Source organism: Rosa rugosa, chromosome 2 (assembly GCF_958449725.1).
Source record: "Rosa rugosa chromosome 2, drRosRugo1.1, whole genome shotgun sequence".
NCBI classification, from domain to species: Eukaryota; Viridiplantae; Streptophyta; class Magnoliopsida; order Rosales; family Rosaceae; genus Rosa; species Rosa rugosa.
Genome location: NC_084821.1, coordinates 7,463,352 through 7,475,916, shown reverse-complemented (window position 1 = coordinate 7,475,916; position 12,565 = coordinate 7,463,352). Strand labels below are relative to the sequence as shown.

At 39.5% G+C, this 12,565-nt stretch overlaps 2 protein-coding genes and 1 long non-coding RNA gene across 5 annotated transcripts; 1 reads left to right on the top strand and 2 right to left on the bottom strand.

Moving 5' to 3' along the window:
• Positions 1–98: 98 nt before the first annotated feature.
• On the bottom strand, positions 99–5,381 carry LOC133732080 (uncharacterized). Its single transcript, XR_009856926.1, has 2 exons — positions 971–5,381; positions 99–755 (listed from the first exon to the last, which is right to left on the bottom strand). It is a non-coding gene; the product is annotated as an uncharacterized LOC133732080 (long non-coding RNA).
• A 520-nt stretch (positions 5,382–5,901) lies between these two features.
• Positions 5,902–8,858, bottom strand: LOC133733423 (putative 4-hydroxy-4-methyl-2-oxoglutarate aldolase 3). Of its 3 annotated transcripts, none has more exons than XM_062161045.1 (2): positions 8,631–8,858; positions 5,902–6,587 (listed from the first exon to the last, which is right to left on the bottom strand). In XM_062161045.1, exon 2 carries the CDS (start codon positions 6,565–6,567, stop codon positions 6,067–6,069), a length of 501 nt encoding a protein of 166 aa, XP_062017029.1. In that variant the 5' UTR covers positions 6,568–6,587; positions 8,631–8,858; the 3' UTR covers positions 5,902–6,066. The 3 variants fall into 3 exon arrangements, with proteins under 3 accessions (XP_062017029.1, XP_062017028.1, XP_062017027.1); XM_062161044.1 differs by having other exon boundaries at positions 5,902–6,574; positions 8,631–8,854; XM_062161043.1 differs by lacking the exon at positions 8,631–8,858 and adding an exon at positions 7,980–8,589 and having other exon boundaries at positions 5,902–6,574.
• A 428-nt stretch (positions 8,859–9,286) lies between these two features.
• On the top strand, positions 9,287–12,325 carry LOC133730256 (receptor-like protein kinase BRI1-like 3). The gene is made up of 2 exons (XM_062157882.1): positions 9,287–9,636; positions 10,004–12,325. The coding sequence occupies exon 2, from the start codon at positions 10,109–10,111 to the stop codon at positions 12,323–12,325; it is 2,217 nt and encodes a 738-aa protein (XP_062013866.1). The 5' UTR covers positions 9,287–9,636; positions 10,004–10,108.
• Positions 12,326–12,565: the final 240 nt, after the last annotated feature.

The window sequence follows — 12,565 nt, the reverse complement described above, 5'->3', positions numbered from 1 at the left end:
TGTTGTTAGATTAAAGAGTCATATATGGTTGAGCTATAAAAAAAGGTAGCTTTCTTAGTTTATCTGTAAGGTATATGATTAATATCAGACATGAGACATATATGAATAATTCTTGTGTGTTTTTATTCTTCTCCGTGAGGAGGTCTATATATACAGCTATATTTGAATACAATATGAAAGACAATTAATAGTGCATACAATAAAAAAAAATATCCTAAATGATTATGTTCTTTAAGTGGTTGTAACACTGATTATGTCTTTTGAGGAGTTGAATACAGCTCATTCCAACACTCCCCCTCAAGTTGGAGCGTAGATGTCAATCATGCCCAACTTGTCAAGAGAGCTGTTAAATACTTTCCCTGAAACTGCTTTGGTTAGAATATCTGCTAGCTGTTCTTCTGATTGGACAAACGGAAACAGAATTATTTTTCGGTCCAAATTTTCCTTAATGAAGTGTCAATCTACCTCCACATGCTTTGTACGGTCAGGTTGAACTGGATTATGTGCTATTTCAATTGCAGCCTTGTTATCACAATGTAAGTCCATTGTCTTCCTACTCTTGAAGCCCAAATCTTTCAACATATGTCTAATCCACAGCAGCTCACAAACTTCATGTGCCATGCCTCTGAACTCTGCTTCAGCACTAGATCTTGCAACCACTTTCTGCTTCTTACTTCGCCATGTCACGAGGTTACCTCCATCAAAGGTAAAGTATCCCGAAGTAGATCTTCTATCTACCTTTGAACCTGCCCAATCTGCATCAGTATACCCCTCAACTATCAGCTTGTCTTTCTTGGCAAATAACAATCATTTCCCTGGAGCAACCTTTAGATACCTCAAAATTCGATAAACTGCATTCATGTGGTCTTCACTAGGAGCATGCATAAACTGACTAACTACACAAACAGCGTATGCAATATCTGGTCTAGTATGAGATAAATATATTAATTTACCAACAAGACATTGATACCTGGACTTATTTGTGGGAACTTGATCTTTCCATTCACCTAGTCTGTGATTCATCTCCATAGGTGTCTCAACTGTTTGACAATCAAGCATTCCAGTTTCTGTCAAGGGAATTCCAAGGAAACAGTATGAACCTGATCTTAGGACAAACAAGGGAATTCCAAAGATCAACAGGTCTTATAGGAGTAGATGAATGATTAGACTCTATGGAATTATGCAAAACTACTTCTTGACAAGGGTTTACCTGTGGGTGAGTCTCCCGGGAAGTATGTTCATGCATTGGTGTAGAAGGGGGCAACTCAGCTTCTTCTTCAGTTTGTTCCATTAGCCTATCCGACTGGTTGAGAATATTTGGTGGGTCAAAAAATTCCTCTGGATTGGCAGGAGCAGCTGGAGTGGAATGTGACAAGTTAGTGCCTTCCTTTGAAGGGTTGAAAAGAACCTGTTGTACCAATCTTTCCTCCACCTCTTCGATTTCAGAAAAAATATCCTGAGAATTCTCTTCAATATACCTTTTCTCCCCCTGAAGAGAAGGCTCATGAGATTTGCCTGTAAAGTAAGCCTCATTTTCATGAAAAGATACATCCAAAGAGACATGGAGAGTCTTCGTCTAAGGATCATAACACCGATACCCCTTTTTAAACTCCGCATAACCCACAAACATATACTCTCGGCACATGGATCAAGTTTGTGCCATAGATGTTTAGGAATGTGTACATATGCTACGCACCCGAAGACTCGAGGTTCCAAATTAGGTAAAGTAGGAGCAGAGATCAATCTACCTAACTTTTGTTGAGGAGTCTCAAAATTAATTACACTAGAAGGAGTTCGGTTAATGAGATATGTTGCGGACTTCAATGCTTCACCCCAATATTCACGAGGCACATTCATTCCAAAGAGAGAAGCACGAAGAACTTCTAACAACTGACGATTCTTTCGTTCTGCTAGACCATTTTTGCTGCGGAGTGTAAGCACAAGAAGTTTGATGGCGAATGCCTTGAGACTGGCAAAACTCTGCCATGGCATTACTCGTATACTCACCCCCATTATCTGACTGAAGGACCTGAATCTTTCTCTAGTACTGGCTAGAAACCATCTTGTGAAAGGCTTGAAACGCCTGACATAATTCCCACTTATTCTTCATCAACATTACCCATGTCATCCGGGTGCACTCATCAATAAAAGTAACAAAGTATTTAGCACCTGACATAGTAGAATATTTAGCCGGTCCCCAAACATCAGAGTGGACAGTCATGAATGGAATTGAACTTTTATTAAAACTTGGTGAATACGAAATACGGTGGCTTTTGGCCAGTTCACAAATATGACACTTAAAATCAGAATCACTCACAATTGAAAACAAATGAGGCTTCAACTTTCGAAGATATCCAAACAACAAATGACCCAAACGACGATGCCATAACCATACTGCTGCTTTTGCATCTTCTACTCCCCCGGCCTTGTGTGCTTGTCCCAATTTCTGATTTCCCTTGTCTGTTAAGTCGAGGTAGTACAAATTGCCCCTTCTAACACCAAAGCCAAGAATCTTCCGGGTTAGGATGTCCTGAAATATACAAAATGCAGGCCAAAAAATTACTAGACAGGATAGGGTCGCAGTGATTTGGCCGACAGATAATAAGCTATAAGCTAAAGATGGGACAATAATTAAGAACAGTATCCAAGGTTAAGGAAGGAGATAAAATTGCATAACCCTCTCCAGTGACTGGAGAAGGACTACCATCTGCAGTAGAGATAATGGCTTGAGTGGATGGTTTGATGAATTGGAGTAGATTTGGGTCATTAGTCATGTGGTCGGATGCACCTGTATCAATTATCCATGTAGTATTACTAGCACCAGCATTAACATTGAGAGACCTACCAAGGTTACCTGTTTGAGTCACATTTGCTTGTGGCAGCGAGCGAGTATCTGTTTTTTTAGATGTTTCCGTAGTTGCAACTGCAGCTTTGCCTTTAATGTTCTTTCGAGGCTGTTGGTGAAATCCCACCATTCTGGATAACCCACAATTTCATAACATTTCGACTTAGAGTTACCAGCTTCCCCACAATGATGACACACCAAACCACCGGGTCGGATGGAAAAGCTATTACGAGGCTGAAAACTTTGTTGAGAAGCTCCAGGTTTTGTTTGTGGGAATCCAGGAGGTGGACCTTGTCTAGGACGATTGGTAATTGCAGCGGAGCCCTCCAGGTTAAGTCTATTGACAGCCATAACTGTACTTTCTGTATTCACTGAAGAAGTTCCCATAGTCTTCTTTTGTTGCTCCACCATACGCATGCACATAGGCATAACTGCTTTCAAGATCCAGCTTTGGTTCCTTCCGCAAAATTTCTCCACGTACCTGGTCAAAGTCTGAATCAAGACCACTCAAGAAGATATGAACCCGCAGTCTCTTCATAGAAGTGCTGAGCTGAATAACTCCTTCCACCATGTCTTCTTGAGTTGTGCTCCTCTGATCAATTTCTTGAAAAATAGCAATCAATTCATTATAATATGTAGAGAGAGGTCTACAGTGGTGAATGATTTCCGGTTCAACTAAAAAATTCGGGTCTCATCAGACCCATCATAAAAGGTCTTGGAAACAGCTTTCCAGATTTCGTGTGCGGTGCCAAGACGAATGAATCTTTGCATCAGTGATGGAATCATTGAATCAATAAGCCAACTTTTGACTTTGTGGTTGTCAGTGACCCACGTATCATAGTTGGAATCTCCGAGTGCTGGTTTTATGGCTGTGCCGGTAAGGTAGCCGGCTTTGTTGCGCGCACCAATTCGCATCTCCATGACTTGAGATCAAAGGGAATAATTGGTTTCATCTAGGATGACGCCGGTAGGGAATGGTGAATTGTCGCTGTGATACTGAACATGAACGATTGGTGGGGTTGACGATGCAGATGATGGAGGTGGAAGGATTTGTTGTGGGGTTTCCGTCGCCAACCATGGCTAAATATGAGAGAGAGAGAGAGCTGTGTATAATTCTGGTGATGGTGGATGGCGTGCAAAATAAACAAAATGAAAGTGGGATTAAAATATTGGTGGTAGTGAAAGAATGTGGCGTGGTAGTGGTAGTGGACAAAAATAGTGGGAGACAGAGATTAAATAAAAAAAAACGATTTTCCTAAGGAAGTACAAAATATGTTGTCTCTCCCCTTTCTCTTCTTTCTTCTCTTCTTCAATAGCTACTTCTCCACCAACTGGCCGGTTTCTCAGCAATGAACACCTCGAGAAGCTCAGGTACTACCAGAAACTAGAGTCCGGGTTAGGATAGCGTCTGCAGGTTTCGTAGATTCTGATCTGAGCGCAGATGGATGCAGACCGGGCTTTGGAGTTTAAAAATGAGAAAAGCCAAAGTTTCTAAGCTTTGTTAGTCTTAAGTCTATTGTAGGTGTTGTTTGATGCATTTATAATAATAATCATAATAATAGCAAGTTAGTTTTGAGTATATTTTTGTTACTTTTGATTTGAGAGTCTTTTAGGTTATTAGGCTTAGTTATCTGCAGTTTTTAAAACACTACGGTTATGCTAGCTATAAATCAAATTTTTTCTCATGCCATACAGTAATCATAACTCCAAAACAACCAACAAACCACATGAAGTCCAGAATGATTAGCTCTTTTCATTTGTTACATTAGGCTTTAGTCTCTTCATCTAACCATATTGACATACCTGCTTTATATTGTGTATTGTACCTTCTATTCAATTTGTGTGATGTTGTGATTTGTATTGTTTCTTAGAGGATCTCTGGTGGTAGTATCTTTGCCTCTTTGGATGGTAGTACTATCTTTCCATCTTTATAAATTTTTACAAGGAATGGTAGAAAGTGAAAAGGACATCATTTTCATTATATTTGTCTAGATTTAAACCAAAAGTGAATCAAAGCTGTTGGGATCAAGAAGATACAGAAAAAAAAAAAAAAAAAAAAAAAGAGCAAAGTTTATTAGCTAGATAGATAACAAACCAACTGAACAGGGATAGATCATTTTTTGGGAAATTGGAGATATGAGGTAGAAGTTTCTAGGGTAGATAGAAGTTTCCCAGCTAGAGCATTTTGGGAGCGATGACCTTTTTGAACAAGCTCCAGCAACAACCTTTGCTAGATTAGCTAATAACCCTTCTATAAAACTAGCATTTTTGCACCAGTTCCAGTTGAACAAGCTTCAACTAAAATGTAATGTGTATAAACACTGTTTGACTACTTCAATAATATGTAACAATGTTCCTTTTCTATTTCGTTGTTCTAATTCATTTACAAAAACAAACTCCGCAGCAAGGCGCGGGAAAAATTTCTAGTCTCCATAATTGGGAACATGCGCCAAATGTCGTCAGTTTCCTACGTTCCGTTATGTCTCCTTATAGTAAATTTCTCAATTTGTTTCCTTCAAGTATAGAATAGAATAATTTCACTTTCCTACCCATATATCAAAATATTGCAATTTACCCCTTTATCATTTTCTGTCTTGGACCTAAATGTATCAAAAGATATGAAAACCACGTTTAGTATTAGCCTATCAGGGCAAGAACCAAAGCATGTTGAAGGGTCTAGGATCAACATCAACTCAACCAAGTAATTGTGTAGTTGAGGGTGTTCTTTCATTGACCAAACATTTTGTGTTATAAATTCACAATAAAAATTGTGGCATTGCCTATTTGAGGGAGGTTGTGTATCACAAACAAAGACTTGTACATCAATCTGACACAGTTCATCCGTTGCCATCCAATCTTCATCACATCCTGTAATGAATTTCAGGGGTTTGGAAGTGCTCATCTACACCATCAGGGGCAAAAAATTTCTAAATTATAAGGTGCTTGTTCTTCAAAAGACATCCTAATAATGTGTTACTGATAGTCTGATTGGCATTATCAAATATTAAGTAATAGTTCTATAAATGAATATAATTAGTAGCAGATAAAAGGAGCAATAACAAAGGGAAACACACACATTCTCTTCTTGACAAGGAAAATATAATGCATATTTCAGATGCTAACAAAAGTAACAAAATGACAAACTCCAAGTACAATTGTCTTCAAAACTCAAAATCATCTTATCGGCAAGACTTTTTAACTGGTGAACTTACAATACTGATTCAAATAGACAATTCAGATGTTGAGATAAGGATGCCATCACTATCAGCATACAACCATTCCCCTTCGCGGATCAAGGTTCCTGCAATGTTGATCGGAACATGTTTATCGCCATGGCCTCTTTTGTTGGACTTCATGGGATGAGATGCCAAAGCTCTCACCCCAATATCACATCCATTGATCTCATCTACATCTCTAATGCAGCCATTTATCACAATCCCTGCCCATCCCATGTTTTGAGCCAACTGTCCCAAATTCCCTCCAACTAAAGCACATCTCATGCTTCCTCCCCCATCAATAACTAAAACTCTTCCCTCGCCTCTGGTTTCGAGAAGCTCTCTAACTAAAACGTTGTCCTCAAAAACCTTAACAGTGGAAATGGGGCCTGAGAATGCTCGACTTTGTCCATACATCTGAAATATTGGTGGCAGGACACGCAGGTCTCCACTTCCCAAAAGAGCTGTATTTGTATCACAAACTTCAGCAGTTGCTAAGAAAGCCATATTTGTCCTGCAGTTACAGCCTATAAATCATTAAAATGTGATGCCACAAATAAAAACTGCCCAAGGATAAACCTTGGCAGGCATTTGAGACACTTTATAGCACACTACTAAGGACTTAAAGGGATTTAGAGTTCCATAGTGTACACTGTACACACAATAACAGCACCAGCCCTATGCATTACTGTTTATATTAGTTGAATGAGGGAAAAATAACAGCCAACTTTTGAATTTTTTTTACCTTATCTTCATTATTTTCTACACACTTCAAACCTATGGAAGTCAAGGGATATACTATTGTGTATCAGTGTAGTATCATCAGTACCATAAATATATGTGCGTGTGTGTTCTATATCTGTATATTTGAGAGAGAGAAAGAGAGTCTCATGTATGCATGCTCTTCTCTTTTAGATTATCTATAGGTTTCATAGTTCACAGTTTCACACTGAAATGAATAAACTAATTGTCTATATATATATCCCTCCAACTATGAGAGCTTGTGTTCAATGATCACCAATATATAATTCCCTAGTATATAATCATGTCTTATACTTAGTTATACATATATACATGACTATATGAATGTGCATGTGCGTGTAGGTGAATTCTTCTTTCTTGACCTGAAGAGAGAAACAAAGAAAATTCTTTTGCAATTATACATAAGCAGCATTCAAATTTCTAACATTCAACACTACGAGAAATGGAGTGACACAGATACACACAGTAACCCCTGCATGCTCTCATCACAGACTGCAGAATAAAGCAAACAAATAAAGGGTCACAGACGCGCACACACAGAAACCCCCTTTTTCACATGCAGTCTAGAGGATGCCAATAGTTCAAATCTTCCTGAATCTCCTAAAATTTGAATGAAGAGCAGAACATTAAAAAATCTTTCAGGATGAAGAACTTCAAGGTGCCAGAAAATCTCAACGATGGTAGAAAAAAGTGACTTATTTGGTTATTCTACGAGTTTCCTAGTGCATCCTTACAAAGATGGTCAATGATCATTTTATAGACAACTACGTCAGGCTTACTAGCTCCTTCTGCCATTATCCTAAGCAGTTGAATAGCTGCACTACTGTTACTGCATGTTTTGAAAACTCCAAAAGGATGCAAGTAACTTCCTTCGAGGCGATACCTCTACAAGTCATTTATGAGAAGAGGTTCAATGCATCCACAATTGGCGCATTATCCTAACAAAGACTCATACCATAGACTTGTTTGCTTGAAATCAGATATCACAAGTTTCTACTAACAAACATAACAGACCGGAATCCAGATGTAGAGGTGCTCCAAAGTCAAATTCCGACTAATGTTTTCTATTCAAAATTCTCCCTTCCCCCAATTTTCTCAGCAACCATACATATGAACAGAGCAAAGCATTTTAGCACAGTTTCCTCATAAGTTCTCACCATCTCCTCAGGCCAAGGCTTTGGGTCTTTCCGAAAATCCATGACAAGGAGCCGCTGCTTGTAACCCCACCCTTTCTGCCATACAAAAAGCCAAAAGGCCGAGATTGGATAAAGGTCCAGGACTGAGTAGACGATATAGGTGTTGGGGGACTGGAGTAGAGGATAGGAAGAACAGTATGGAGGGTGGAGAGGCTGCTTGGTGTTCGGTGAAGGCGGAGAGAGCTCAGTGCCATGGCTGGTCCTGCTATCTCTCTTACTCACCCAAACACAACCTTAGCTTACAAAGGAAACAAGATTGACTGAAATTCACTCCACCAAGTGACATATGAATTACATTCATATCCATAAACAGGGCACAGCTTTGCAGCTACAAAATCTTGAAGATTACATTAGGATAAGATTCCATCCTGGGTTGACTAGCTAATTTCATCCAATTAGAAGCATATAATGACAAAGATATTTAGAACTTTAGAAGGGTACCAATTTAGGGTCATATATATATATGATAGAGAAACAAAGATGCCAACTTTCACACATATGGTATCAGCATTCAACATATGCCCAGAATTTTTTTGAAAAAACCAAAGACTCCTACTTTGAGCTCAAATCCAGAAACAAAATCAAAGCTCAAGACAAGAAATTGAAGCTTACAGAGTAGAGAATGAAGTGCCTATATTCCAGTGGAGGACCTTCGCTTAATCTTCAGGCATCAATTGTATGAATTGTGATGACGTTGGTGCTCCTCCTTTTCTTATATGTTCTATCTCAGTTCTGACAAGTCTTTATTCCATTAGTAAATACAAAAAGCAGCAGTTACAAGTTGACGGCTGATTATCTGGTTGAATTTTGTGCCCTGACATCTCCATAATTGGTAACACGCACTAAATGTCGTCAGCTTCCTATGTTCCCTTATGTCTCCTTTAATTATAGTGAATTTCTCACTTTGCTCCCTTCAATTATGGAATAATTTCACTTTCCTACCAAAATATTGCAATTTACTCCTTATCGTTTTCTGTCTTGGACCAAGCACGTTGAAGGGTCTAGGATCAACATCAACTCATTACAAGCAAGTCAACTCAATCACCATTCAAAGTCAAGAGTGATCAGCAAGGCCTCTAGTCAACAAATTGTTAGAACTACTTGGAATACAGCTGTTACAGCTTGTTATCGCGACTTAAGAAAGCAAATCTAACATTGACGAGTTGATCATGCGTGTCAAGCTCAATAACCACATTTACTTGATGCTAATGTATCTGAATAGAGTCGCTCCACGCATAGGTTAGGTTGAGAATAATCAGATTTCTTCTGTATCTTTCCGTCTCAGTCCCTTTGAGAAGAAAGTTATCAACTGTCCCTCCGGTAAACATAAACCAAGTAATCATGTACTTGAGGGTGGTCTATTTCATTGACCAAACATTGTGGTGTCACAAATTCAAAATAAAAACTGTGACATTGCTTATTTGACGGAAGTTGTGTTTCGAACAAAGACTTGTACATCAATCTGACACGGTTCATGCTTAAGAGTTAAGTCAAGCATACTGGTATATAATATGAATAAAGCAGTGCTTGTGTAGAAGCTAGAGACGCCTATATACAAGCCTAGCAATCCCAAACATTAGATTTCCTTTCTGAACATCGTACTCTGTCGCACTCCGAGGTATCTTCCTTTCTCTGTTCTTTCCTCAACAAAAACTATCTGATTGCCCATTAAGCCCCTCCACTCTGCTACTTTATAATTCATTTACATATGATATACCTTTCTCTTTCATTCAGTTTCATACTCTCATTCATATATGGTAGCTAAAGCTGTTAAATGTTTGTTCTTAATGAGTTTCTTTCAAGTTTGTTGATTTTTTACATGTCTGATAGTGATTTCCACCATAAAGGCACCACAACCCATTTTACAAATTTATTTAATTTAATTCCTGTTGGGAAATTTCAATTGCAACTTCCAAGCAAAAATGGGTGGAAAGATTGAAGCTTTAAGTTAGCCCAGAACTGAAAGATGAGAGCTTTTGGTTCAGATGAATGAGTTGTGCTGCTCAGGTGTTGAATAGTCCCCAGAAAGATTCCTATTGAAACTTTGAAAGCAAAACAACAAAATGAAGAGGGAATAGATCATCAGAAGCATGATGGGTTTGTTCTGTTTTTTGGTTCTGCTTCTCTTTCACTCTCTAAATTTCACTTCAGCTGCTTCTAATGAGGATGTGGTGAAGAAGCTTTTGTTGCAGTTCAAGCAATCCTCTGTTCAATCTGACCCTCATGGTTTCTTATCTGACTGGAAATCTGATTCTTCAACTGCCCTTTGTTCATGGAAAGGCCTGACTTGCTCTGAAGGCCACGTCATCACCCTCGACCTCTCCTATTCTGGTCTCATTGGAAGTCTTCACCTTCCAACTCTCACAGCCTTGCCAAGTCTTCAAAATCTGTACTTGCAAGGCAATTCATTCTCTGCTTCTGATCTTTCAGTTTCCAACATTACCACATGTAGCCTTGTAACAGTTGACTTGTCCTCCAACAACATCACAAGCCCTCTTCCGGTTCGGTCTTTTCTCGACGGTTGTGAGCATCTGGCTTTGGTCAACCTCTCTGGCAATTCAATCCCAGGAGGGAGTTTCAGCTTTGGTGCTTCCTTGCTTCAGCTTGACATCTCTAGAAACCTGATTTCGGATTCATCCTTGTTGACTTGCCAGAATCTGAATCTGCTCAATGTTTCCGGTAACAAGCTGACCGGAAAACTGAGTGGTTCTATCTTGTCTTGCAAGAATCTGACAACACTTGACCTTTCATACAATGCTTTATCTGGGGAGATACCCAACACTTTCCTGGAAAGCGGCTCTGCATCTCTCAAGTATTTGGATCTCTCAAGCAACAATTTCACTGGAAAGTTTGCAAGCCTTGATTTCGTGCAGTGTAGCAGCCTCACGTTGCTGAAGCTATCACACAATAATCTCTATGGGGATGAGTTTCCTTCAAGCCTTGCTCACTGTCAAGCTTTGGAGACACTGAACCTGACTAGTAATATGTTGCAGGACAAAATTCCGGGTGCTTTGTTGGGAAATCTCAAGAAGTTGAGGCAACTCTTTCTGGGTCGCAATCAGTTTTCGGGTGAAATTCCAGCCGAATTAGGAAAGGCTTGTGGGACACTTGAGGAGCTTGATATTTCTGATAACATTCTTACTGGTGAATTGCCTTCAAGTTTTGTGTCGTGCTCTTCTTTGGTTAGTCTCAATCTTGGTCGCAATCAGCTCTCAGGAAATTTCCTCAGTACTGTTGTGAGTAAGCTTCCGAGTTTGACATATCTCTATGTACCCTTCAACAACATCACTGGTCCTGTGCCACCATCTATTACCAATGGTACTCGGCTTCAAGTGCTCGATCTCAGCGCTAATCTCTTCACAGGGAATGTTCCTTCAGTGTTTTGCTTCTCCAATGCTCCCTCAGCTTTGGAAAAGATACTTCTAGCCAACAATTTTCTCTCCGGGACTGTGCCATCGGAACTTGGAAACTGCAAGAGCCTGAAGGCTATTGATCTGAGTTTCAACAGTTTGAGTGGTGCAATTCCTTTAGAAGTTTGGACCTTGCCAAATCTTTCCGACTTGGTTATGTGGGCAAACAATCTCACTGGTGAAATCCCGGAAGGCATTTGCATCAATGGAGGAAACCTAGAAACCCTGATTCTCAATAATAATCTCATTACTGGAGCCATTCCACAGTCCATTGGCAGATGCACCAATATGATTTGGGTGTCACTATCTAGCAACCGGCTTACAGGAGCAATCCCTTCAGGTATTGGAAATCTTCTTAAGCTTGCTATACTCCAGTTGGGTAATAATTCATTGTCTGGTCAGATTCCAGCTGAGCTTGGCAAGTGTCAAAGCCTCATTTGGCTTGACCTGAACAGCAATGACCTATATGGTTCTATCCCATCAGAGCTTGCTAACCAGGCCGGCCTAGTCAATCCTGGAATAGTTTCTGGGAAGCAGTTTGCATTTGTTAGAAATGAGGGTGGTACAGCTTGCAGGGGTGCAGGAGGACTAGTTGAGTTTGTGGGAGTCCGACCTCAGAGACTCGAAAGTTTACCTATGATTCATTCTTGCCCATCAACTAGAATTTACACAGGAATGACAGTTTACACATTCACCAGCAATGGAAGCATGATCTTCCTTGACATTTCCTACAATTCCTTGTCCGGGACTATTCCTGAAAACTTAGGTACACTGTCATATTTGCAAGTCTTCAATCTAGGACACAATATGTTAAGTGGAAATATTCCAGAAAGCTTTGGCGGATTAAAAGCAGTTGGAGTCCTGGATCTCTCTCACAATAATCTTCAAGGTTATTGAAAGCTGACTTGAAAGCTTAACGAAGAAGAAAGTTCCAGAGAGAATTCTGCGGATAACTATGACTAAATTGACTAACTGAGTTGATAAGCGTACAGGAGGAGAGCTTATATAGTTAGAGGTAATGGCTTAGATAAGTGACATGTGTCACAAATCAATAGCACAAAGCCTAGCTAACCGTGCATTCTTAACAGAAATTAGCAACCTAATTAACTAACTAATTAGCTGAATATCTAGCTTAAT